The sequence below is a fragment of the Pyrgilauda ruficollis genome, unplaced genomic scaffold (genome assembly GCF_017590135.1).
Source record: "Pyrgilauda ruficollis isolate IOZ18807 unplaced genomic scaffold, ASM1759013v1 scaffold29, whole genome shotgun sequence".
Lineage (NCBI taxonomy): Eukaryota > Metazoa > Chordata > Aves > Passeriformes > Passeridae > Pyrgilauda > Pyrgilauda ruficollis.
The window spans coordinates 11,262,759-11,285,674 of NW_024524266.1; the positions used below are offsets into that span (position 1 = coordinate 11,262,759).

General features: G+C 37.3%; 1 protein-coding gene across 4 annotated transcripts in view; it reads left to right on the plus strand.

Moving 5' to 3' along the window:
- Positions 1-22,916, plus strand: part of CNKSR2 (connector enhancer of kinase suppressor of Ras 2) — a 205,671-nt gene that overhangs the window by 83,057 nt on the left and 99,698 nt on the right. For all 4 annotated transcript variants that reach the window (XM_041472375.1, XM_041472376.1, XM_041472378.1 and 1 more), the window contains exons 6-8: positions 199-318; positions 6,835-6,894; positions 11,601-11,669. In XM_041472375.1, coding sequence (XP_041328309.1) covers positions 199-318; positions 6,835-6,894; positions 11,601-11,669 — 249 coding nt within the window. The remainder of the gene's footprint in view (positions 1-198; positions 319-6,834; positions 6,895-11,600; positions 11,670-22,916) is intronic.

The following is a 22,916-nucleotide window of genomic DNA, read 5'->3' on the forward strand; positions in this document are numbered from 1 at the left end:
CTGTTCTTCCCTCGTCTGGTGCTGTTAGTTCAGGGTCATCACAGATTTTGTATTTTGTATTGTATTGCTGCCTGAGGCCTTTCCCCCTCTGCCTTGTATGTACTTGGAAAATATGGTGATTTCACCTGTGTATTGACATTCAAATCGTTAGCAATGGTATGCTTATTGTGACATTTTCTTTTCTTTTTTCTTTCCTAGTGTAAAACTCTCTCTGGCGTCTGTGATCACATTATCTCGCTCTCTTCTGATCCACTGGTTTCCCAGTCTGCCCATCTCGAGGTGATCCAGCTTACAAACATCAAGCCAAGTGAAGGGCTGGTAAGAAGTACGCAGTTAATCAAACCCATCATCCAGGATGAGAAAGTGATGGCTTTTGAATAAGTTGTATATATGAAAATGAATAGGACATTTTAGCCTTTCCTGTTTTAAAGTTTGAAAACAGTTTGATTCTTCATGCTAGTTTGGTTTCTCATGCAGCTGGGCCAACAGGAAAGAATTTTGTAAAGCTGACTGAAGTATGCAGAGTTTAGTGAACAGGGAGAAATGAGTAAGAAATTCTTGCCATTTATACCAGCTTCTGAAAAATGGTTCAGATTGTTCTAGGATGTTGAAGTCAGAAGGGACTTAAATTACTGAGATCAACTCAAGCAAGAAGTTTGCGTGGGCTTATGCACAAAACCTGTCAGATTCTGGAAAATGTTTCATAGTATCTTGGGGATACAAAGCTATTTTATAAGTTATTCCGGGGCTTCATAGCACTGCTGATAAGTAACTCATCGAATTTTACTGCAAGAATTCTGCATTCTTAATCAGGTGCTTGTGAAGGCTCTTAATGCAGCCATCCTGTGTTTGTTGTTCAAGAGCTGACCATTGATCTCTTGTTTACTCAAGTATCCAACACCCGCTGCGTGGAAAAAACCAACACAATTCCAGATGTATGACTTTACATCATTAATATCTATTTCCATAATTTTTGGAGGTAAAAAAGAAGGTGGTCAGAATACAGTTTAAATTTTTTTGGTCTAGAGAAATAGCTTTTGCAACTTCTGCCCAAGCTTATTCTCATTCCTTATTCTTGAATAGTCTTGAAGGAGGACTGCCATACTCTGTGCAGCAGGTTTTTGAAGTTGTCTGGTTGTTGTAGTTTTGGAGAATATTTTGGTTTGTGGGTGGTTGGTTGTTGCTGGGTTTTGGATTGATTTGTTTTTCTTGGCAAAGTTGGTATGCCAAGTTATTTTGAGCAATTGTACTCTAAATTAATTTTCCATTCTTGTGGAAAATTGCAATTAAAATATGAGAAAAACCCCAAAAGCTTGGATGAGTAAATATGGCCCCATCCTTTGTTTTAGTCTGCAGTTTGTTTTCCCTTCCTCTTCTGGCTTTCTTTTTTATCTCTGAATCCATTTTAAACTTGTCCTTCAGGATTTCAGCTTCTCATGGATTCTGTGCTCCCTCTCTTTCCCTCCCTTTCCCCTGTAATTTTAACTCTTCCACCACTGCAGTCAACCTTTTGAAACCCTTTCTTCTATTGTAATGAGAAAATCTTCTTTCTCTTGGTCACCTTTTTATGAGTGCTGTCCTTTTTTATATGAACTTGATTTTTTTTTATTTGTCTTGTGACTGTTTTTTTTTTTCTTTTTTCCCCCTTCATTTAAGTCTTCGTGTAGGTTGGTATGAACTCCCAGGGACTGAGAAATGTTGAATGGTATTTTTGTAACTAAGAGTGTGTTTCATGGGTCTGTTCCTGCTGGGTAGCTGATGAGAGAATCTCTTTCCCTCTCTGTGCCTCTGTTTTATACCCTCTGTCTGTCTTGTCTGTTTAAACTGGAAGCTCTTCAAGGCAGGACTTTTTCTTTTTGTGTATTTGTGAACCAATTTAGCAGGGTCTTGATGTCATTGTCATAAAAAATAATTATAAGTATTTTTTTAACAAAGGAAAATAGCAACCATGCAGTATACAAGCTTTAGAAGGATACAATGCCATTTTGACACAGTCATGTTTTTATGCCCTCATCCTTGCCTGCATGCCACTATTGTGTTGCCTGGGCATTGTGCCTCTCCTGTAGATTGTGAGCTCCCAGAGCAGGCACCAAGGATGTGGATTCACACCAGGAGAGTGAAAATCGTCCCCTTCCCTTCGGAACCATGCCAGTCTGGCCAACAGATCATCTGTGCCATGTGCTTCCTGGTGATTTATGTGATTTTGGTTTCTTGGGCTTCTGTTTGCTTTTTAAACTAATACCTGCCCCACTGAGTGCTGAGGGTGTCAGTTTAAGAACTGATGGTGGAGCTTGGAGTTGTGAATATATTCTGCACACAAGAAGTGCTGGGATAAGTGTGAAGCTCAATTATTTCTGGACCTTCTTCCAGGATTTGTTCAATGATGGAGGTGGAAAAATGGTTTGTTGTCAACTTTCCTGTAGATTTCTGACCCACATGACAGTTCTGTGCTGGCTTTACCAATCACTAAATAAAGTGTTGTATAAAAATGGAAGGACTTCAGGCAGAAGAAAAAAGACAAGGATGGCTGCTAACTGGGAAGATTTTTTGTCACCTATCATAAACAGAATATCTACCATCTCAAATTCAATAGCTAAGAGGCTAAAGTAAATCTGGGAGAGAAAAAGCAAAGGACGTGAGAAGGAAATTAAAAGGTTGGAAAACAATGCTGTTTCCCTAAACTCATGGTAAATATATGATGGAATTAAGAAAATGTTTGAAGCTTTTACAACTTAAAGAAGATTGGCATGATCAGGATATTTTAATCAGCACAAATCGTTTCTTCACTGTGTTTGGTCTTTTCATGTGGAAACGTAAGTATTTGTCAGAGGTAAATGTAAATTTTCAGACTGATACCTGAACGCAGAAGAAACAAGTAAATGCGTTACCGTGTCTCTTAGATATTAAGTAGCTAACATCTATGACTAAATAACCTTTCAAGCAACTAAACCTGTCAAGCAGAGAACACTGTTAGGGTGTGATATGGAGAACCTCTTGTGTACTGGATAAAGCAATGTTATGGGTGGGGTTTAGTATTGGTGTTCTTATTTGTTTTTTTTTCCTTTTTTCTTTTCCCACTCTATGCTTGTCTCTTGTGACTGGCAGCATTCATGTTCTCCAGTGAGTGCTGCTGGGGGAAGAGCTATAACCTGCAGTGGCTGTGCAGTAAAGGTGAAAAGAATTCGTGGGAGAAAGTTATTTAAAAAGCCTTAAAATGGATTAATGTGGTGAACTTTGCAATCACCAACATTCCCACATGTGTAATCCTTTCTTTTTTTCATTTTTTTCTTTATGGACTTGCAAGTTGCTTCATCTGTGTCAGTAAGCAGAATTTAATTTTGTATGTTTTTACATTACTGATATACAAAGAGACAAAACTGACTAGCTTAGGTAGTATGTTTTACTATAAACAGACTTTAAAATGTTGCTGCTTGACTGAAAACAGTGAGTATATTTAGACAAAAAGCAGAAAACCAAGTTATTCTTGGGTAGTTTCTCTGCAACAGTCACTTTCTACTTTATTTTTATTTTTAATATAGAAAGAACATCAGAGATCTGTAGCCAAGGTTAATCTTGAATTTCAGTTGTTTTGTGTTCATATAATCATTTTAATCCCAGTCAGGTAAGTGACTGTGATGTGATTTCAGGGGTTCAGAAATGCAAAGATAAATTCATCAGAATATGAGGGTGATTATTTGGGGCTCCTTTTTGCCTGCTGAAGCAAACACAAAAGAAGCTTGTCATGTAAAAAATTGGTCATAAAATACAAGTCATTGGTGTAGCAGGGTGTGGCAGCTGATTAAAGGGTACTGCCTACTCCCTTTCCAGCATTCCAGTGTACTACTATTCCTGATATTTCTCCTGAATTTTTAGTTTGAAATACTGGAAGAGCTGGGAGAGAGTTATGAACAGCATTCTGAGAGCTGTTTGGGGTTAAAGAGGCATGTGCAACTTTGGAGAACTCCATAAAAGTGGAGTGAAAGTAAAAAATTCAGTTACATGTGTGATAAAATGAAATTAGTATCTTCTTTCCTTTTCCATTCAGGATTGCATAAAATATTGAGAAATATGTTATATATTTATGTACGCAAAATATGTTAAAAATATATCACAATCTGTTTTCATTCTTGAAAAAAAATATAAACAAAAACAAAGAAAAGGGGGGGAAAGACAAAAAAGCAGAAAAGGTCTCTTTTCTAACCCTTAATCACCAAAATAAATCGTAATAATTGGTTTGAAATTAGAGCTCTACCCATAACTGATCAGGACAATCTCTCATGTAATTAAGCATGAGTTACTAATTTTTTTATCTAGGTATATATTTAGTCCTGACTACTAGTTTGGTAATTCTGTGATTATTTTAGTCATATAAACTGAATTATCTTTCCTTTTATCTGGTGTAACTGATTCTTGTAAATTCTTAGGGACTTGTCTTTGAATACCTAAGACTGTATCTACCAATTTCTTTCAGTGCAAATGGACAGAGCACACACTGATCTCCCCTGTATTCTTGATTGCTAAAAGTACTATTGATATTGTGCAGCCACAAGGAGGCAGAGAGAGGAAAACTTGTAAATGTCTGTGGTATTCTTATTTCCATTCCAGATCAAACAAATGTAAGCCAGAAATGTTCTCTTCTGTTCTCTGTACCATTTCCCATATATTGTTCACTTAAAAATAGGAGTGAAGAAACATGGGTGAAAGTGCCTCATTTTTGTGTTGCAAAATGTTCCTCTCCTCATTTAAAAGCTGCTTTATATCAAGAATTATGTTGGCTCTTGTAAAATTAATGTGACATGGTACAAATATAACATTTATTAATTTTGCACATGTGGAATAAATACAATCTAGGGTGAGTGTTTTTCAGTTTCCTTCTTCCCTCTCTTTCTTAATGTGTGCAAAATCTTGATCCTGGCCTTTAAAGAATATTCTGCCAAAGTTCTTTCTCCTCTTTTGCATTTTCAAAGTCTTTTAAATTTATTGAACAGACTAGATTGGATGTGAATTGTCCTCTGGAATGGTAGCACTCTTGGATGAACTTACTATCCCTTGGAACAATGCTTTGCACAAAACTAAGCACTGTGTAACCATAAAGTGTGAGACTTTTCCCTCAGCTTTCACTCTGATGTTTAAGGTTGAAAGCAGTAACTCACTGTGCATAAAAATAAAGATGTGGCTTTCTTCAGAAATTGCTCTGTCTGGGCACCTGACTCAAAGTTCCAGTCACCATGGTCACTGTGCTTTTAGCTCTTGCCATGTTGCAGGGTGTGTGGCCCAGTGACTTAGATGGGGATCCTGAGAGGGACTGAGGTCCCCATTAGTGGTGGTTTGAGGGTAGGTGTGTGTACCAAGGAACAAATACCAACATATTTCAGCCTCTTGTGTGGCTCATTATGCTTCCTGTAAGATATCTGTATATGAGTGTTAAGATGTGTGTATGTTATCAGTTTCCCTACCTCACAGGGGTGTTGTGAGGATAAATGTATGAAAAAGCCATTCTGTATTTGAGTTAAGCAAAATCTGTGTGATGGAGCCAATCAATGGACAAATTGCTGAAGGAACATAGAGGAGCTGGAAGTTGAAGGGTGATGTCAGGGGGTTTCTGACCATGTATTATTTAATAGGTTCTGGATTGTTTTACCTTCTAGCTGTGGCAGCTGAACATGATAACTGGGTTTGATGCAATTAACACTATTTAATTGTGCAGAACAAAATAGGAGTTCGCTTTTGAGCTCCCATCCAGAGAAACTCAGGAAGTCCCTGGCTTGTTTTACTGAGGATATTATCCACTTTGTTAATTTAGGTGAACTCCCTCATATCTGCTACCAAAATGTCTGCCGGTTCTGGTCCCAATATAGATTTGTCCAACACAATATTCAATATGTCTTTTTTGCCTCTTTACCATACCTGCTCACCAGTGAGTGCACTGGGCTCCTCAGCTAGGGACAGACTTCTCTGTGGCACTCTTAAACAGATTAAAAAGAGAAAAAGTAGGTTATGGAGAGGATGTTTACTCAGGTGCTCAGTCTTTACCTGCTTTCTGCAAAGTGGTTGAGGGAAAGGAGATTCCTCAGAAATTATTGAATGCTCAGTATATGCCAATTATCTCTCCTTTTTCCTTCTCTCAGTGTCATAGTGGATGTTGTTAAAATGTTTGAATTGAGGCTTGGTGGAAAGGCATATTTGAGACACTGTCTTGGACTACCCATGCAGGAACTTCTGTCTGTTCACAAGCTATCCCTCCTTTTTCATATTTTTTTTAAATAAGTGGAATAGCTAACAAAGTTGATGTTGAATTTTTCATCATTGACTTTTGTAGCTGGAGTGTTCATTGGGATGAGTGAGGCTATTGAGAAGGTCTTACAGCCACTTTGCAGGCATAATTCCAAGCACTGGTTAGCTGTTTGAAAGTTGTGTTTGCAGTGTTTCTTACTGAAGACTCCAGATCTTTTAAAACTCAATGTAATTTTCAAAGCAAAATAGGCATATTGATCATGCTAAGGCAATTTGTAATTCTGGGGCTTTTTGGAAGGCATTGTTCTATTTGTAGCTGAAGTGTACTAAAAACTGGGAGTATTTATGGATGTAACGGTGATAAACATTTTAGTTTTCTGTTGCTTATTAAGGCCAAAATGATTTGGGCTGTTCTTCAAATGTATAAGAAAGCACTTTCTTATGCAGAGACAAATTCCTCATGGCATGCCTTAAAGTCCACATATCTTAAAGAAAACAAAAAGAAAAGAGAGATTCTTTAAGAGATATGCAAGTTTTGTTTGGATGGTGATGGTTTGTGAAACACGTTAAAAATTCTTTCCCATAATGTCTTTTTCTTAGGGTATGTACATTAAGTCAACATATGATGGTCTTCATGTAATTACTGGGACAACAGAAAATGTAAGTATTGTTAATACTGTATGTTCAGACCTGGAAGCCTTTCTGACCTTACCTGTGGTTAATGCTTTCCCTTTGCTATACACTACATTTTGCTTGCAAACTTGTGCTGGTTGGCTGTTAAGGAACAATGGCATGTTGGACAGCAGAGATGCTTGTGCTTGTTTACCTCAGAATTGAAAGAGTTGTTTCCAGTTAAGGAGCAAGAGAATCAGTCTTGATTTGTTCTTGCAAGACACCTAAAATGCTCTAGTTGATCCAGACAGGAAGCAGCTGTCTTGGAGTTACTTTGCTCTGTGAATAAAAGATAAATGTCTACATTATATTTAGGCTGTTATGCTGAAGTTTGCTGCAGTATTAGACAAACAGCTTTTATATTTTCCATCTATCAAGCTTCATCTTTTAATAAATGAGTGCATGGAAATGGACATCCCTTCACATTGACAAATAACCATGTATTTCTGCATGAATTTCTGAGTAATGCCTATGGAAAGGAACACTTATTACCAGGGTACTAATTCTCACTGAAGGCATTAAAGAGCAGGTAAAACATAACAAGACTACGTTTCAAAAGCCTTTGAAATACAACCTCCTTCCCTTGTACACTATATTAAGGGAACTGGCTGTCTGTTACGAGTTGAGCAAAATTATAATTTTGGAGGAAATGCTTCTATCCATGGTCTTCAATTAATGTGGAACAATCACTAAACAACACTGAACTATTCCATAATGGTTGAGGCAATTCCTTTGAAAGATTTTGATGGCTTTTTCTTAAAATGAAGCTGTCAGAAATGTTTGTTTTATCATGCTACTGTGTCATCCTGTGGGAAGTGCAAACTACCTACATGACATTTACAGCTGCTGCATCTGATCTGCAGTGAGGTTCTGTTAACATCTCAATAAAATAAGAATATTATTTTCATCCTTTCATAGGAGCTGCAATCTGATAGCCTTTTTCCTTTCTGTTTTCTGCTGTGGGCAGAATATCCATGGGTCATAACCAACAGATAATACCTGTTGTAGAATTTGTCTGAATGTGACCTGTCTTGGAATTAAAAAAAAGTAAGGAATTTCAAGGAAAATAAAAATTCTAGAGAGTCAGGCCTACAGCTACAGACATCATTAGTGAAATTAGCAAAACTAAACAAACCAAACAGAACTACAGTGGAACTTAATCTAGAAAATACATGAAATAAAGAGAACAATTTTTACAGTTGAATCTCTTAAATTAAAGAAGGAACAGTTTCTTTCCATAACTCGCTAATGGATTTAATTTCCCAGGGGCAAAGATAAAAATAAAATCCTAATGCATTCCCTCAAAACCCTTATCTTTTGTGATTCATGAATATAATTTAAAGCTTTGTCAGGAAGCTCCAGTCATGATGACTCTTCTGCTGTTGTTACTGACTCTTTCACTCACTGTGACGTCCTGGAGGTGCTCAGAGCAGACCAAGAAACTGCACTCTATTATCAAGGGGAAAAGCTGCTGTGTGTTAAATTGTGAAAATGAGTAGTGCTTTAGGGAAGGAAGGGTGTCTCCTGCTTGTAAGAACACAGGCTCTAGCTGCTTTCTTTAACACACACACACACACACACACAAAGAGTTTTGATTTTGGTAGATGGGAGGAGAAAGATCTAAGCAGCATGTCCAGAATGAGATCACAGTGGTGCACATGTGATCTGACCTGCTGGCCTTAACACGTTTACTCTTTGCAGTACAGTTTAACTTATAGGAAACAAGAATCAAAATTCTCTTGCATTTCAACACAAATTTGTGTCCTTTTGTTTTCCAAGTCTTCTCTTCCATGTGAGACAGTGGCGGAATTTTCTGTCTGAATGATCCTGGAGAAGAATATGTGTCTGTATTAAACAGTATTATGGTAGTGCTCTCCACGTTAATGTAAGAGAGTAGTTTTGTAATGACAGTTCTGCTTTTTCTGTCTGGCATTTGAGGTGTTTGATGTCCAGCTGCAAAGCCCGTTAGAGTTTGGATCTTGCTGTTTGGTATTAGGAGTCATCTCCCCCAACACATTAGCCCTGCAGATCAAAGCAGCTGAGCTCTGAAGCTTGGACTGAGAGAGAGCAGTGTTCTTACAGGTCACTGCCCTGTAAGGGCTTCTCTCTGGTGGCCCTGTAGCATTAGAGCAAGCTCAGCTTTCCAGTTCGTGTCTTCTGTCTTTTGTTTGGAAGTAACGATCTAAAGGGTGATTTGGTCCAACAAAATATTTTAGGTTCCTTGTTGAGTAGCCCATCTAGTCCATGTTGGAGAGATTCTTTCAATTCACAAACTGGATGTGTCCTTCAAATAAGACCATTTGTCCTTTGGTTTTCCAATTAAAAATAGCATTTTTCTAAAGTAATAGCATGCAGTGCATCTCCAGCAGGAATGTGGCTTTGAAGGGGGAGCTCCCAGTGTCACCACTTACTGTGGTCTGGTTTGCTTTGCATGGTGCCCTTAGATCTCAGGGAAGAAAGGTTTTCAGAAGAAATACTACCAAAATTTCCACTGTGGGGATGCAGCAGTTGTGCTCCAGGGCCTCTATACTGGACTTTCAGACAGTGTGGGTATTCCAGGGGAATAGGAAAAAGACATTTAGCCTAAAGGACAAAACTAAATCTATTCTAAAGCATAAATCTAAGCAGATTCTGGATAGCTTTTACTTATTGATGTTGATCCATCTCTTCAGCTCCCCGTTGAACCAAATTACCAGCTAATGAGGACACAGCTGTGGTGTGGCACACTTTATTCCTCCTGGTAGGACTTCATGAGTGGATTCTGTGCTTAATGGTCAGCATATACATCTAAAAAAGAAAGACCTTATTGATTCTCTTCTGTTTTCCTCAATAGCCATGATAAAAGATACTGTTTTACAAGCAATTCTGTTTTTTTACTGGAGAGGAAAAAACAATAAGAAACAGGAGTTACAACCCCTTCCTAAGACCACAGCCTTGACATATCTTTCTAAGGTGTTTTTTTTTTTACCTCACCTTGTGTTTGAGGCATAATTGCAATGAGGCATTTTTTAACATTGACTTTTCCAGTTTGAAGATTCTCAGACCATGTTTTAATGTCTTGGCAAATTTGACCTGTTTTCTCAAGATTTAAGCTGCAAATGCTGAATACACTGTAAAGCAAAGGATATATAATTATAAAGTCTGAAGAGTTCAAGGGTAATGACACAGAATTCACTTGCATTTGCATTTTAAAAGTCTTAGGTGTAACTACATCTGAGCTAAAAGAGCTGTATTACATAGGAGGATTATAAAGATTTTAGAGGTATGAATGAGTAAGTGTGAGTAGTGAAATGGCAGACAGAAGACAGATTATTAGGACATAATCACCAGTACTAAAATTTTTCCCCAGGTCACTCAGCCAATACCTTTATTGCTTAAACAGTGCCAAAATATCAGTGCTGGTGTACTTTATATAAAATAAAATGATATTACCAGCCCTGTTTGATTTAGGATGTTCTGTGCAATGTCTGCTAGGATGAGTCATGAATGACCCTTCTTTCAGCCTCTCATGTCTCTTGGATGTCTTTCATTTGTACGCTGTCCTTAACTTAGGCCATGAATTATGTGCAATTGAACTAGAAAGTCATGGCTTAGCTGTGGGACATGTGTTTTGAATGGGGATGTATTACATAGGGTATTACAAAAAGTCCACATTTCAGGCTTGGAGCATTTTCTTTAGATGACCTGCTATCTCACCTGAAAATTAAATTAATTTCACTCCTTAACATAAAATTTGTAGCAGTTTTTTTTTGAAATCTGCTCCTGAGCAACATGTTTCCTTTGGGTTCTTTTTTCAAACTGTCAGCCTCACCTTCTACTGTGGAGTCAATTAAGTGCCTTTTGGCAGCCACACTATTATGAGAAAAATTGAAGTGTGAGTCTGAAAATCTGAAGGAATTTATTTTCCTTTGAACTTAGAGCTATTCCCCTCAGAAAACAATTGGTCTACTGTAAAGAGAAAAGGGAAAGTACATGGGCCTTTCACTTTAATGAAAGAGGCAGTTTTTGTTGTGGTTTTTATTTTTATTTGGGGTTTTTTTTTGTTATTGTTCTCACTGAGAATTTTTCTAAGGCAAAAGCAAAGTACAAAACTACTTTGCTTTTTTGAAAGTGTGATCATAGTAGGATTCTGATGATAGTTGCATTTCTTTCACCCTAATAATGTTCCAAAACCACAGTTACCATTAACTTACTTGCTCTTCCTAAGTTGTACCTAACCCAGTCTTCTCTTCTTGTATGCTCTTTGCAGAACAGTAATTTACTAAAGCTCTCTGCAACATATTGAAATGTTGTAGAATAAAAAGACTATTTTATGAAACTTGTTTATGAAGAATTGTTGGCTAATCTTGATAGGTTCAAAAGTCAGCCAGAAACTGGGCTTTGAGACTTAAGATACATCCGGCAGATTAAAACCTTCTTTTGTCAGAATGAAATTCAAAAGAAATCCTTAGGACTCAGTTACCGTATATATTCATACCTTTCTTAACATGTGATTTTATTGTGTAGAATAGTGCATATAATTTTTCTCCAACAAGAACGAACTGATTTATTAAATATTTCTTTAATTCTTTATTTCACAGTAGAATGTCTATCAATCTAACCTGATTTACATAGCTTAGCAATGATACTGCTGAAAGAGAGATGATGACCGGTAAGACCTGTATTCTTGATCATCTCTTTTATTTTAAATTCAGTCACCTGCAGATCGGTGCAAGAAAATCCATGCTGGGGATGAAGTGATTCAAGTTAACCACCAAACTGTGGTATGTATAATTATGTTCTGTGTCAATTGGAGATAGAGGTGTCGGGGCACATTAGCATGTGTAGAGTAGAATTGTGTAGAAAAATGTGTTTTTATAAGTCATTATTTCTTCTAACATCTAAATTTTCCTTTTCTCTTTTGAAACCACACAGTTTTTAAGTCTTTAGCTAAACCCTGATCATCTGTGCATTACAGGAAATATTAAGTTAGGCTAAATATCTGTGGCTTGGGAGATCTGTTAGGCTGTTTTCTGCTTGCCCATGCACAAGTTGGTTTAAGTGTAATGGAAATTTTGGGTTGAAGGGATGTAGGGAGTTGGAAATACTGTGCCCTTGTGGGTTTAATGTCAAGAATGCTTCCTGGACACTGGAAAACTTACTGCTTTCCAAACATACTGGAAAATGTAGAGTGTGATTTTTAAGAAAACAAGCATGTGAAATTCCCATAGGAGTACATAGGGTGGTTGACCTAATTTAAAGACAGGTTTTAAACTTGGAACTTAAAATTAAACAAACCTTACAGATATGATAGTCAAGAAAACTAATACCATGCAAATTGCCCTTTGTAGGAACAGATACTTGTTAATGCCTGGTGATTTTATTTAGGATTAATGAACTATTAAAATTAATTTACCATTTCTAAGGGAAGGCTTTTTAAGAGAAAAGGTGGACTTACAATATAGAAAGCAGCTATTCTTTTTCCAAAGTATGAAGTTTCTTGAGAGTAGTGAAAGTCAATATATGGTATTAGTGCAGCAGCCATTTGTTCAAAGTTGTGTTTTGCCATTCCATATGGGGCTCCACTTCCAGCTTTACATCATGTCAGCTCCTCTGCACAGATTAGGGTATTTCACTATAACTTCCAGTTAAGTTTGAAATCAAATAAATTGTACATATGTTGACCTTAACAGATGAGAAGCTATCTTTAGAGCTATGCAATGTAAATTGATAAATCTGAGCAGGTCAGGGTGAATTGTAATACTGTTTTGGCCATACAGATTCTTTATAAGTGTTGAATCCTATGATTACTTTTCATGTACAGTTGATGACTAATTTCTCTGGTTTTCTGCACTAAGGGAGCTTATGACATCAATTTAATTTGAAAAACATTCTAGAGCATTATTATTTTGGCTATTAAAATGCATACACATCTGAAGAAGCACATCATTAAACATTCAGTACTAGCTAGCTATTTTTCCCGAAAATTTCTGATGGTGCTGTAAAGTTGCCTTGTCAACTTGAAAATTTCCAGTTGGCTAGGTATTTATTCTGGTTTTCTTAGCACATCTACACTGCATTTATTTGATGGAAAGAACAGATTCTTAACCCTAACACTAGCAGCAATGTTTTGACTAGCCTTAAGATGAGCTTTCTTACCTACATGGATGGAATATTTAATGTAGGATTTGAGTGTCTTGGCTTTTGCAAAAGTGAAGTATTTTCAGAGGCACAGAGAAAAGTAGTTGTATTTCTAGGGAAAAGGACCATAGAGAGCTAAGATAAACTTAGTTTAAATGGTGAATATATATATAGTAATAGACTAAATCACACATTTACTTATGCTTTTCTTTGTTTTATCAACAATATAATTGAAATAGTTGTCACCATTGATATTGTATGCGATGTATACAAATAATTTTCTTGTGTTCTAGCATTAATTTTCCACAGTGAAAGTCAACTACGATTTTCTTAGAAATCTGATAGTACGTCCCATGTTATCTTTGCAAAAGTACACTACATTCACTCTACAATTTTAAAAAGCCCAAATATTTCATTTTTTTCTATAGATTCTGCAGAATTTGATACAAATCTAAGTAAATCCTTTTGTACTCCAGCCCCTGTCATGAGGAATTTACTATCCAGTTCTAGGAATCTGTTTTTCTGGAAAGAGGTGTTATTCCTTATACTAAGTCTTGCTTAGGAGGTAAATAATTCTGAAGATATTACATTTTGTTTTTACTGTTTATTGATTTTTTTCACACTTGATATACTACTCACCAGCAGCAGATACAGCACAACTTGCTGCCTGTAAATTATCATACATATAATATATACATATCATACATATCATATGTAACTCATCGTACTTATATCACTAGTACTGACCATAGAAATAACTGATTAAATTTTTTAAATATCTGATTTTGTAAAATATCTAATTCTAAAGCTGTAGGGAAGTGTTATTGAAATGTAGCTTCTATTAAGGTCATGTCTTGTAAACGAGGACGCAAAATGTAAAAAAAAAAATCTTAACTTTAATTTCTTTTAAAGGCCCTTTTAAAAAAATTTCTTCACTTATTTCAGTGTATTTATCTGTCAAATTGAAGTTCATGTCTGTCTTTTGTACTTTATATTTCAGAGAGTAAATACAAATATGAGGAAGAGAAGTTCCATACAATTGGTTTAAAAATCCAACTTGTTAGATAATACTTTTTACAAGAGTCACATTGTAATAACTATGAAAAGGCTGCCTTTTCAGAAAGCCCACTGGCTTTCAAATAAGTAGCATGACAAAGTAGAAGAATGGTTAAGTGATTTTTACTGATTTTCATTATGCATGTCCTAATACTGGGTGTCAAATAGTTTTAAGTTATCTGTTGACATCCTCTGCTTGTAGTGATGCTTAAACTTTGTAGTATTTCATTTGGCAGTCAAATCAAAGAATTTCCAGTGATTATTTTGATTGTTTGCTATTCAATATAAAACATGCATAACAGGATTACTCCACTTGTTGCTGGCAGGATGTTTGGACTGTTGGAATCTTCTAAATTTAAAAAATAATTGATTAGGCCTAAAGTCAATGAAAAGTTACTATTCAGAAAATTGTTTTTTAAATAGTGGTTTCTTGAGGTTAAATAGCTATGTGGATCTTCTGTGTCAGTTTTGCCTTACAGGACAGATCTGTTCTTCAGTAGCTCTGTAACTCCCTCCAATATGAGAAAGTCATGGACCTGTTAGATCCAAGTCCAGAGGACATCACAAAGATGATCCCAGGGCTGGAACACCTCTCCTATGAGACAGGCTGAAAGAGTTGGGGTTGTTCAGCCTAGAGAAGAAAAGGCTTCGGGGAGATTTTGTAGAACCTTCCCCAGGGGGCTGCAAGAGAGCTGGAGAGGGACTTTTTACGAGGACCTTTATTGATAGGCCAAGGGGAATACCTTTAAACTGAAAGAGGGCAAGTTCATATTAGATGTTAGGAAGAAGTTCTTTGCTGGGAGGCTTGTAAAGGACTGGAAAAAGTTACCCAGAGAAGCTGTAGATGCCCCATCCCTGGAAATGTTCAAGGCCTGGTTGGACAGGGCTTTGAAGGGGATGTCTCTGCCCATGGCAGGGGGTTTGACACTAGGTGATCTTTAAGGTCCTTCCAACCCAAATGATTCTGTGATTCTGTGACTCTTTTATTAAAATTTAGAGGATTTAGACAATGTCTTCTAAAATTCCCTGTGAATTTCACCCTTAATCTTTTTTTAAAAGCCTGGGTGTCTAAAATATTTCCAATGTAAACAAACAAGCAAAAACACCTTCCTCATTAGGATATTTCAGAATTTGCACTGTACTGCAGTACTCATGTTTCTGCCCATATATAATTCAAAAGCTTTTTTTGGCTCAAGATAGTCCTTTATTTAACCTACTAAAAGTGCAGGACACTATATTATTGCTTAAATGAATTAGTACTCTCCACAGTATTCTTTCTGGTTGCATCAGTGATAAAACAGTAGAAAAAATACTCCAAGCAGAAAACAGGGATGTACAGACTCAGGATGCTATAGCATTCTTGATTAACAGTCTGTTGTTGTGTAATAGTTTCTTTATTTTGGAGGCATATTTGGCACATAAAGTGCATATACTTTGAATACCAGTATGATATAACTTATGGATTGAATACACATTTGATATGACTTGATAGACTTGTGGATTCCCAAAATTTCTGTTTGTTGACTAAAACTCATCAGAAGTTACGTAAATATTGATGATGGGAAAAAGTAGGTGAGTGGTCAGTTATCAGTCTGTTGCATGTAGAAGCTGGTAGTTGGAATTGGTTTTTTGGCATCTTGTAGTAGATAACAGTTGGCTTTTATACAGCAGATTTCTTAATGTGGAAACTTCAGTGTGCCAAACCAAGACTTTGGTTTGGCACACTGGATAGTTGACTTACAGGAGCTCTTTTTATATTTACAGTACAAAAACTTAGAGGAGATTTTGCTAAAATTCCTCTGAAACATGACAGGTACTTTGACAAGATCATACCTTGCTTTGTTGGAAGAATGTACATTTAAGGATATGATGCCTTTCTAGATACTCATCCTAAATTAAATCTTTGTTTAGGAAAATGGAAGAACAGATTTTTAAGTTTTACTGTACAATTAGTGAGGAAAGTTCAACTTCTACAGAATGTCTTAGGATTTTTTTGGGAGATGGTAAATTGCAGCTCATAGGAAATTCTGAACTTGGGGTGCATGTGAATCTCTGGAGTGTATGCACCCAAAATGGAGTTTGCAGTAGATGGCTTCTTATTTTGGGAGGACAATCAAACAAAACACCTCTACGTACAAAAATTATGTTGCAAATATTTGTTTGTTTTTTTCTGCACTGTTTCAGATCCAGCTAGGCTTTTGTGAGCACAGGTATTTCATTTATGGCCTTGTTAACTTGGCTTTTAATGAAGCAGTGTTTCTAAAGAGGCTTAGTGGGGAGTGGGCTGGAACAGTGATGCCTTGAGAAGCTACCTGGAACAGAGGCTAGACAGTGTTAAAGGAATAAAGTAGTAGGTATTTATTAAAAGGCCTTCAAAGGATACACCTTGGGCAGACAAGAGCCTGGCCGAGGCTACGCCCAAGATGGATGATGGGTCATGACTTTTCACACTTTTATAAGTTTTGGTCCATTTACATACTGGGGTGAATTGTCCAATTACTTCAGGTTATGAAGTCCCATCCTTCCAGACTGCTCTCCTCAGTTCATTGATGTTTGTCCCTTTTGGGCCTGAGGAGGAGGAGATAGAGGAACAGCTCCCACATCATGCTTTTAATTCTCTCTGAATTCTTGGGCTTTCTCTGTTTATATAAGTTTGGTAAATGTTGACACAAATATTCAGTTTTAAAGGTGGATGTGATTTACATTTAAAGTGTTTTTAGGGCTGTCCAGAAATGTTCATGGAAGTCTTTATGGAAGTAATCTAGTTCTGTAGGGCTCTGTCCTAAATTCTTTGTAGTTTGCCAGGATAAGGGGTCCATACTTTCTGGCAATTGTAGTCTGTCCTTTAACCACCCTCTCAAAATTTCAGTGCAATTCCCTATCCTGTTTTTACAATCTCTGTGAGTATTGTGTAGTACTGAAAAAGGAACTAAATTGCCATGTCCCCTTCAAAAGAAAAAATATTTTTTATCAATTCTCTTTACCATGGAATTTGTCTTGAGACTATATGGTGTTATTTATGTTATCTTTTATACATAGTTGTGCAGTTACCCACAAACATATTGTTTTATATTGCATATGTCAGGGAAGTGTGGTATTGCAGAAATGAAATGTGTGAGAGAACATGATCTTTCATTTCCCCATGGGAACAAATACTGGATGCTCTTGTCCATGCAATCTCTTTCCAGTTGATCCTTGGGGATCACATGCCACTTTGATGAGCACAGGCTCATTCTTACGTAAATAGGGTGTTGTGCCAGTGTGGGCATTCAGTTGCACTTCTGTCTCTGGCAGGACAGAACAGCCAGCAAACAAGTCATTGTCACATCTCTGTTAGAGGAGTATAAGCTTTGGCCAGCCCATGCTGCTTCACATTTCTGCCAAACTTTAAATAACTTTCCTTATTAAATTTTCACACTTAAGCATACCTGTGTCACATTCAGTGGAATTTCATTTGCAGCAGAAAGCCACTGCTGCCATCCAGCAGCTACCTTCCTCCTGGATGACAACAGAACTAAACTATGTCAGTTTTTCTACTTTAATTTAGTCAACCCAGTTGTCTTAGATGAAAGCATTAAACCTGGTTGACTGTGCCCAAGAATGGAAAGGGTACACTCTCAGTGTCATTAGTAAATCACAAATGGTTATAGAAACTGCTCCTTACTGCCTCTGGCTTTGTGAGTGGCACATTTGGTCCTGTAGCCCGGCACTGGCATCCCACATCCAGTGTGCTCTTGGTTCTGTGCTCCAGAGCACCTGGTCCCAACCCTCTCCTGCAGTCTGGTGCACTAGAATATGTGCTGGGCGTGGTAAGCCTCATCTGTGGAATTGGTGTGGAACTGGTGGAGCTGTGAACAGTCAAGGCCTGAAGGGTTGGCATTGCTGTGAGTCCTTTCAGGAAGTTCTTTCAAGAAGTTGGCGCAACAAGAGATGCTCATCATCTCATATGACTGGGACATGGCTTCAGTACCCATACACTGTATTTCTAGAGGTATTCTCTGCCAGCTGATTGTGGTCTTGCTCACCAAATGCCATTTGCTATGTCCTACAGCTCACTCACAACCAGATTTCTTTTATTCTGTCCTGGCTGTACCCCAGAGTGGACAACTCTACTGCTAATGAGCCCTGGTACTTTACTTGTGTGATTATATGAACATACAGGGACAAGATTCAGCAGATAACATTCATATTGAATTCTTAAGTTATTTTTCTTTTGGGGGAAAAAATTTATTTTGTAATTGAGGACATAGACTGTTCTATACAGCTGCTGTTTGGGAATACACACCTGGGCTGACTTTCAGGCACCAAAGTATATTTTGAAAGCAGTGTAATTGTAGTAAGAAATCCTCTGCAGACACCAGTTGACTTTTTCTGTGAGTGTCACTGGTGGGCCTTCATAGTGTCACCACTGGCAATAGCCACGTTTCTGAGTCCATATCCAAGCCTAGTATTTTTATACAAGCTATACTTCGTACTCCTGAGGATGTAAAATTCCTAAAAACTGCTGCAGTATTCTGTAGAGTATTTTTGTGACCTAATTGATAAATTCAGCTTTCTGCACAGAACACACTGGAAGATGATGTATTTTAACGGTTTTATTTTTTTGAGGGTTTTTTCTGTTTTGCTTTTTTTCCCCCACATGGTAGCATTTCCTTAGGAAAAAAATCCTCTAAGTGGTGCTGTAAATGGTATTAATATTTTCAACATAAATATTGAAAGACAATAGGCTGCCAAAATGTTTTGCATATATTCCTGATAAAAATTATTTTCATATTCTCAGTAGTTGCTACTGGCTACAAATCTTGGTACAGTTTGTATTTGCAGGCAGTTTAAATCAAAATTTTAACAATATGTTCTCTATAGTGAGAATACTGTAAATTCTGCAGTTAAAATGGTTATTTCAGAATATATAATTACAGTATTTTTTATTGCCAGGTAGCAGATATTAAGTAGAATTAGCATTTTCTATTGTTAACATCTTTTATGCCTGTAGAACAGAATACAGATTATATACATATTTTTGTCTCATAAGAAGAGGTTAAAAAGGCTTACTGTTAGTGTATGTTCAGGTGTGTGTATTTGGAAAGGAAGGCAGGTATTATTCTGCTGCTAATAATTTCCTTTCAACTGAGGTTGCTGAAAATTGAACACTGTTGAAAAGATGATGAAAGCTAAAGGAGGGTTGTCTTCAGTGTTGTGCATATTAACACAACTGGCATTACAGTTGTGCACAGCCTGGGCCACATAGGAGTTAGGATGAAATAATTTTGAATACTTCTGTGCCTTGTGCAGGTAGCAGCTGTGTACATGACACAGCTGATCTTCAGGTGCCAGCCTGATCTTCTGTTGCTTAATCTGTTGTCTTATTCTGATGAAATTAGGAGCTAACTGTGAGGAAGTGTAAGACAGTGATAGTTGTTGTAAAAATAGATCAAAACAGTAAGAAAAGCAAATCCATGCTCCCATGGGAGGAAAAAATAAAGTAAGGGAAATTCTATTATTTGAGTAGATGTACTGTGAGCATGTTAATTTTTATTTTTAAAAAAACTCAGTACTGAATTCAAATAACTCAGTGGCTTGAACAGAGTACATGGTCTATGGTTGATTATTGTAATGGAAGTAAAAGGGAAAAAAAAAAGAAAAGCTCTGTCATGACTAAATAATTCCTGCATTTTTAAGACAAATTCTTTTAACTCCATTTCCCTGTCCTCCCTTTAGCTAAGTGATGCTGCATAAGTTTGCAGCTCACTTACAGGCTTATTTTGGATTTGGATTTTTTTTTTTTTCGGGTTGCTTGGTCATTAGTGACTTTAAGTATTCTTTTTTTTACCATTTCTTTGTACATGTCTTAATTTGTTTTGCCTATATGAATTCAGTCTCAAGAAACATCTGCTTCAATGGTACCAGCACTTTAGCTGGGGATCTCAAGTAGCTTACTTATACACTGAAAAGCTGGGGGAGGTCAAAGACTGTTGGAATTACTGACTCACTGGAATAATTCTAAAATATTAAGTTTTGATAATGTAAATCTAATCTGAAAGAAATTATATATGTGTATGCATGTATGTTTACATATGTTTATTGTTGTAATTCCAGGATAAGCATTTGGGGATGAGACTGTGCAATGCACACACATATAAATCAAGTTCCCATGGTGAGATGAAGCACAGGGCCACAAAAATGAGTTCTTATAAGGCAAATGTGGCTGGGGGTTAATACTGCAGGGTCACTCCTGAAGAGCACATTTCTTATGCTGCATGAAATGTGGAGAACTTGGCTCTTCCTCTGCCCTGAGGAAGGGGGAAGCCATCCAGATCCATCCTGCAGCTTAATCTGTGAGAAAGCAGGGAGTAACCCAGTCTGCCTAAATCCTGCCTGAGCCTCCAGCTCCTGCCACCAGCTCTTTCTGCCTGCTTAGATATTTATCAGCACTTGAGTTTTCTTAGCATTCACCAGAGGCCACCCAAGGATGCTGAAATGCCTCTTCTTAGGCTGGGGAGCTACTGTACTTTGCCAGAAGCCCTGCTGAAATGCATAGGCACCTGGGCTCTCCATATATTCCCTAGAAACTCTTGGAAATGAGGCCAAGCAAGGACTCTGGTGGCAGCACCTTTGTTCATAGGAGTTTAATTTCTGTGTCCTTGCTGAAGAAAGGGTGGGGCCTGCTCATCACAACAGGGCTTCCAGACCCTGTTCTCTGCAGTGTGTGTTAGTTTGTATTTATATTACACAAAAAAGTGGTGTCTGGGAACTGGGACCAGAGCCCTCATTTCCCATATCCCAGTGCAAAGACCTAAAGGTTTCTTGCCTCTTGTATGATTGGGGTTTGTGTTTGCATAGTCCCATCAGCACAGTGCTTTGCCCCCATGGAAGTTATGCACATCTTGGTACTTGAGACATCTTTGTAGTATTTGAAAGACAGAGTTTAGTCCTTCTGAGGATAAATAGTGCTGAGATCCATGTTCTGAAACTAGATGGAGGGTTGAGTGAAAACCTTCCAAATTGCCAGTAGCTGTCTTTTCTGGTTATCTGTGCTCCTGGTTGAAGAGACAGATGCCTTATTATTGCCACAGTGCAGACAGCCAGTCACTGCAGGTACCCGAGCAAGGGGAAATGCTTAGAATTTCAGAGGTACAAAAATCTGAACTGGAACCAACCCCATTTTTTTAGAGCCATACCCTAAAATGGGGAAATGAGACCTTTCTTCCTCAGAAATTGTACCTAGTAACTGACCTTTATGTCTGTAAAATATATAATCAAACCCATAAAGTTAGAGTCTGCTCTTCCAACAAATATGCTCATTTATTTGTTCTAGGATGTTGTACTAGCAATGACTCAAAAGCAAAACAATGGGGTAGCTATGAGCTGAAGGTTAATTGTATCAGTACAAAATGAAAGGTAAGCATTGCTATTAAACAGTGTCTAGGCTTCAGTGCAAAGCTGATTCTCTGTTTCTGGATAAATCAAAATTTTAGTTCCCCCATGGATAACACAGATGGTTGCCTCCTATACTGAGGTGCTCTGTAGTCATATTACTAATATTTTCAAGTTTGTTGAATTGTGGTGGTACTTTGCTGTACTTGTAGAAGTTAAGCTCTGGTTCAGATACATGTTCTGACAAGGAAATGTATTTAGGGCAGCTTAAAGAGAGGTAGTGGTTTCTGCACTCAACTCTCAATTTGATCCTAACTTAGTTCATTCTTGGGAAAGTCTCTTAATTGTGGTCTTTAGTGTACATAGCCAAAAATGAATTTAAATATCACTTATTTTATGGTTTGGTGGTAGTAAGCAAAAGTTTTAGTGAAATACCAGGAATTATTCAAGTACGAGATGTGATTTTTTCAATGTACTTGACATACAAACTGTATTGTTGTGACTTTGGCCAATGATACAGTGCAGTATGATCAGTGACATTTTAAGGATGCACAGAACTGACTTTTAACATTGAATTAGAATTGCATTGATTTAAATAATGTAGCCAAGATGCTCTTTAATTAGAATTGCAGCCTATGCAATCACAATATTATTAACCTCTCCTCTTTGGGAGAAAACCATTATGCAAGAGCGGATGCTATTATCATGCTAGCTTAAGAACCTGGATAAATCCCTGAAAAGACATCTACTGCTCTCCTGACACTGCTTCCCCTGCTGCATACAGATACAGCTTTCATCTCTGTGGTGGTCCATGCTGTAAACATCCTTTTGTGGTTTCCTTACCAGTTATATTTCCTGGAGACAGAAGACCTATGGCTTTCCATTAATTTTTTGCCTTTTCAGGCATCTGCAGCAAGGGGAAGGGAAGAAGGTACTTGCTACTAACATTTGTTTCATGGGGCTAGCAGCTGACTGTCCTTTTTTCTGGCCAGTGTTCATGGAAAGCAGTCTGGTAATTTAACAGCATGATGCTGTTGAATTTCTTGTCAGATTCTCAGTTGCTTAACAACGTGCTATGTTTGATATTTGTTATTTGAAGTGCAGTGTTGGGGATTTTTTCTTATGCACTATTTTTTTTTTCATTAAATGCAAGCTAGTGTTTGATATGGAAGTCTCAAAAAAACCTATTTCTTAAGGTGAATATACTTTTGCTCCTAGAAATTTTTCAGGTTTTTTTAGCTGAAAAGTGAGTAAAAGTTGAAGCCTGAAGTGTTGATAAGTCAAGGTACTCTGGGTGCATGCAACTAATTACAGGCAACATTGAAAGAAAAAGAATTTTGGTTATCTTCCCAGTCCACCAACTTTTTAAAATTAGACACTACAGTGGATTTTGCTTATTCGCGTAGTTAGAAAATAGAAAATGGTTTAGCAGATTATATTTAGCAGCAACATATTATTTG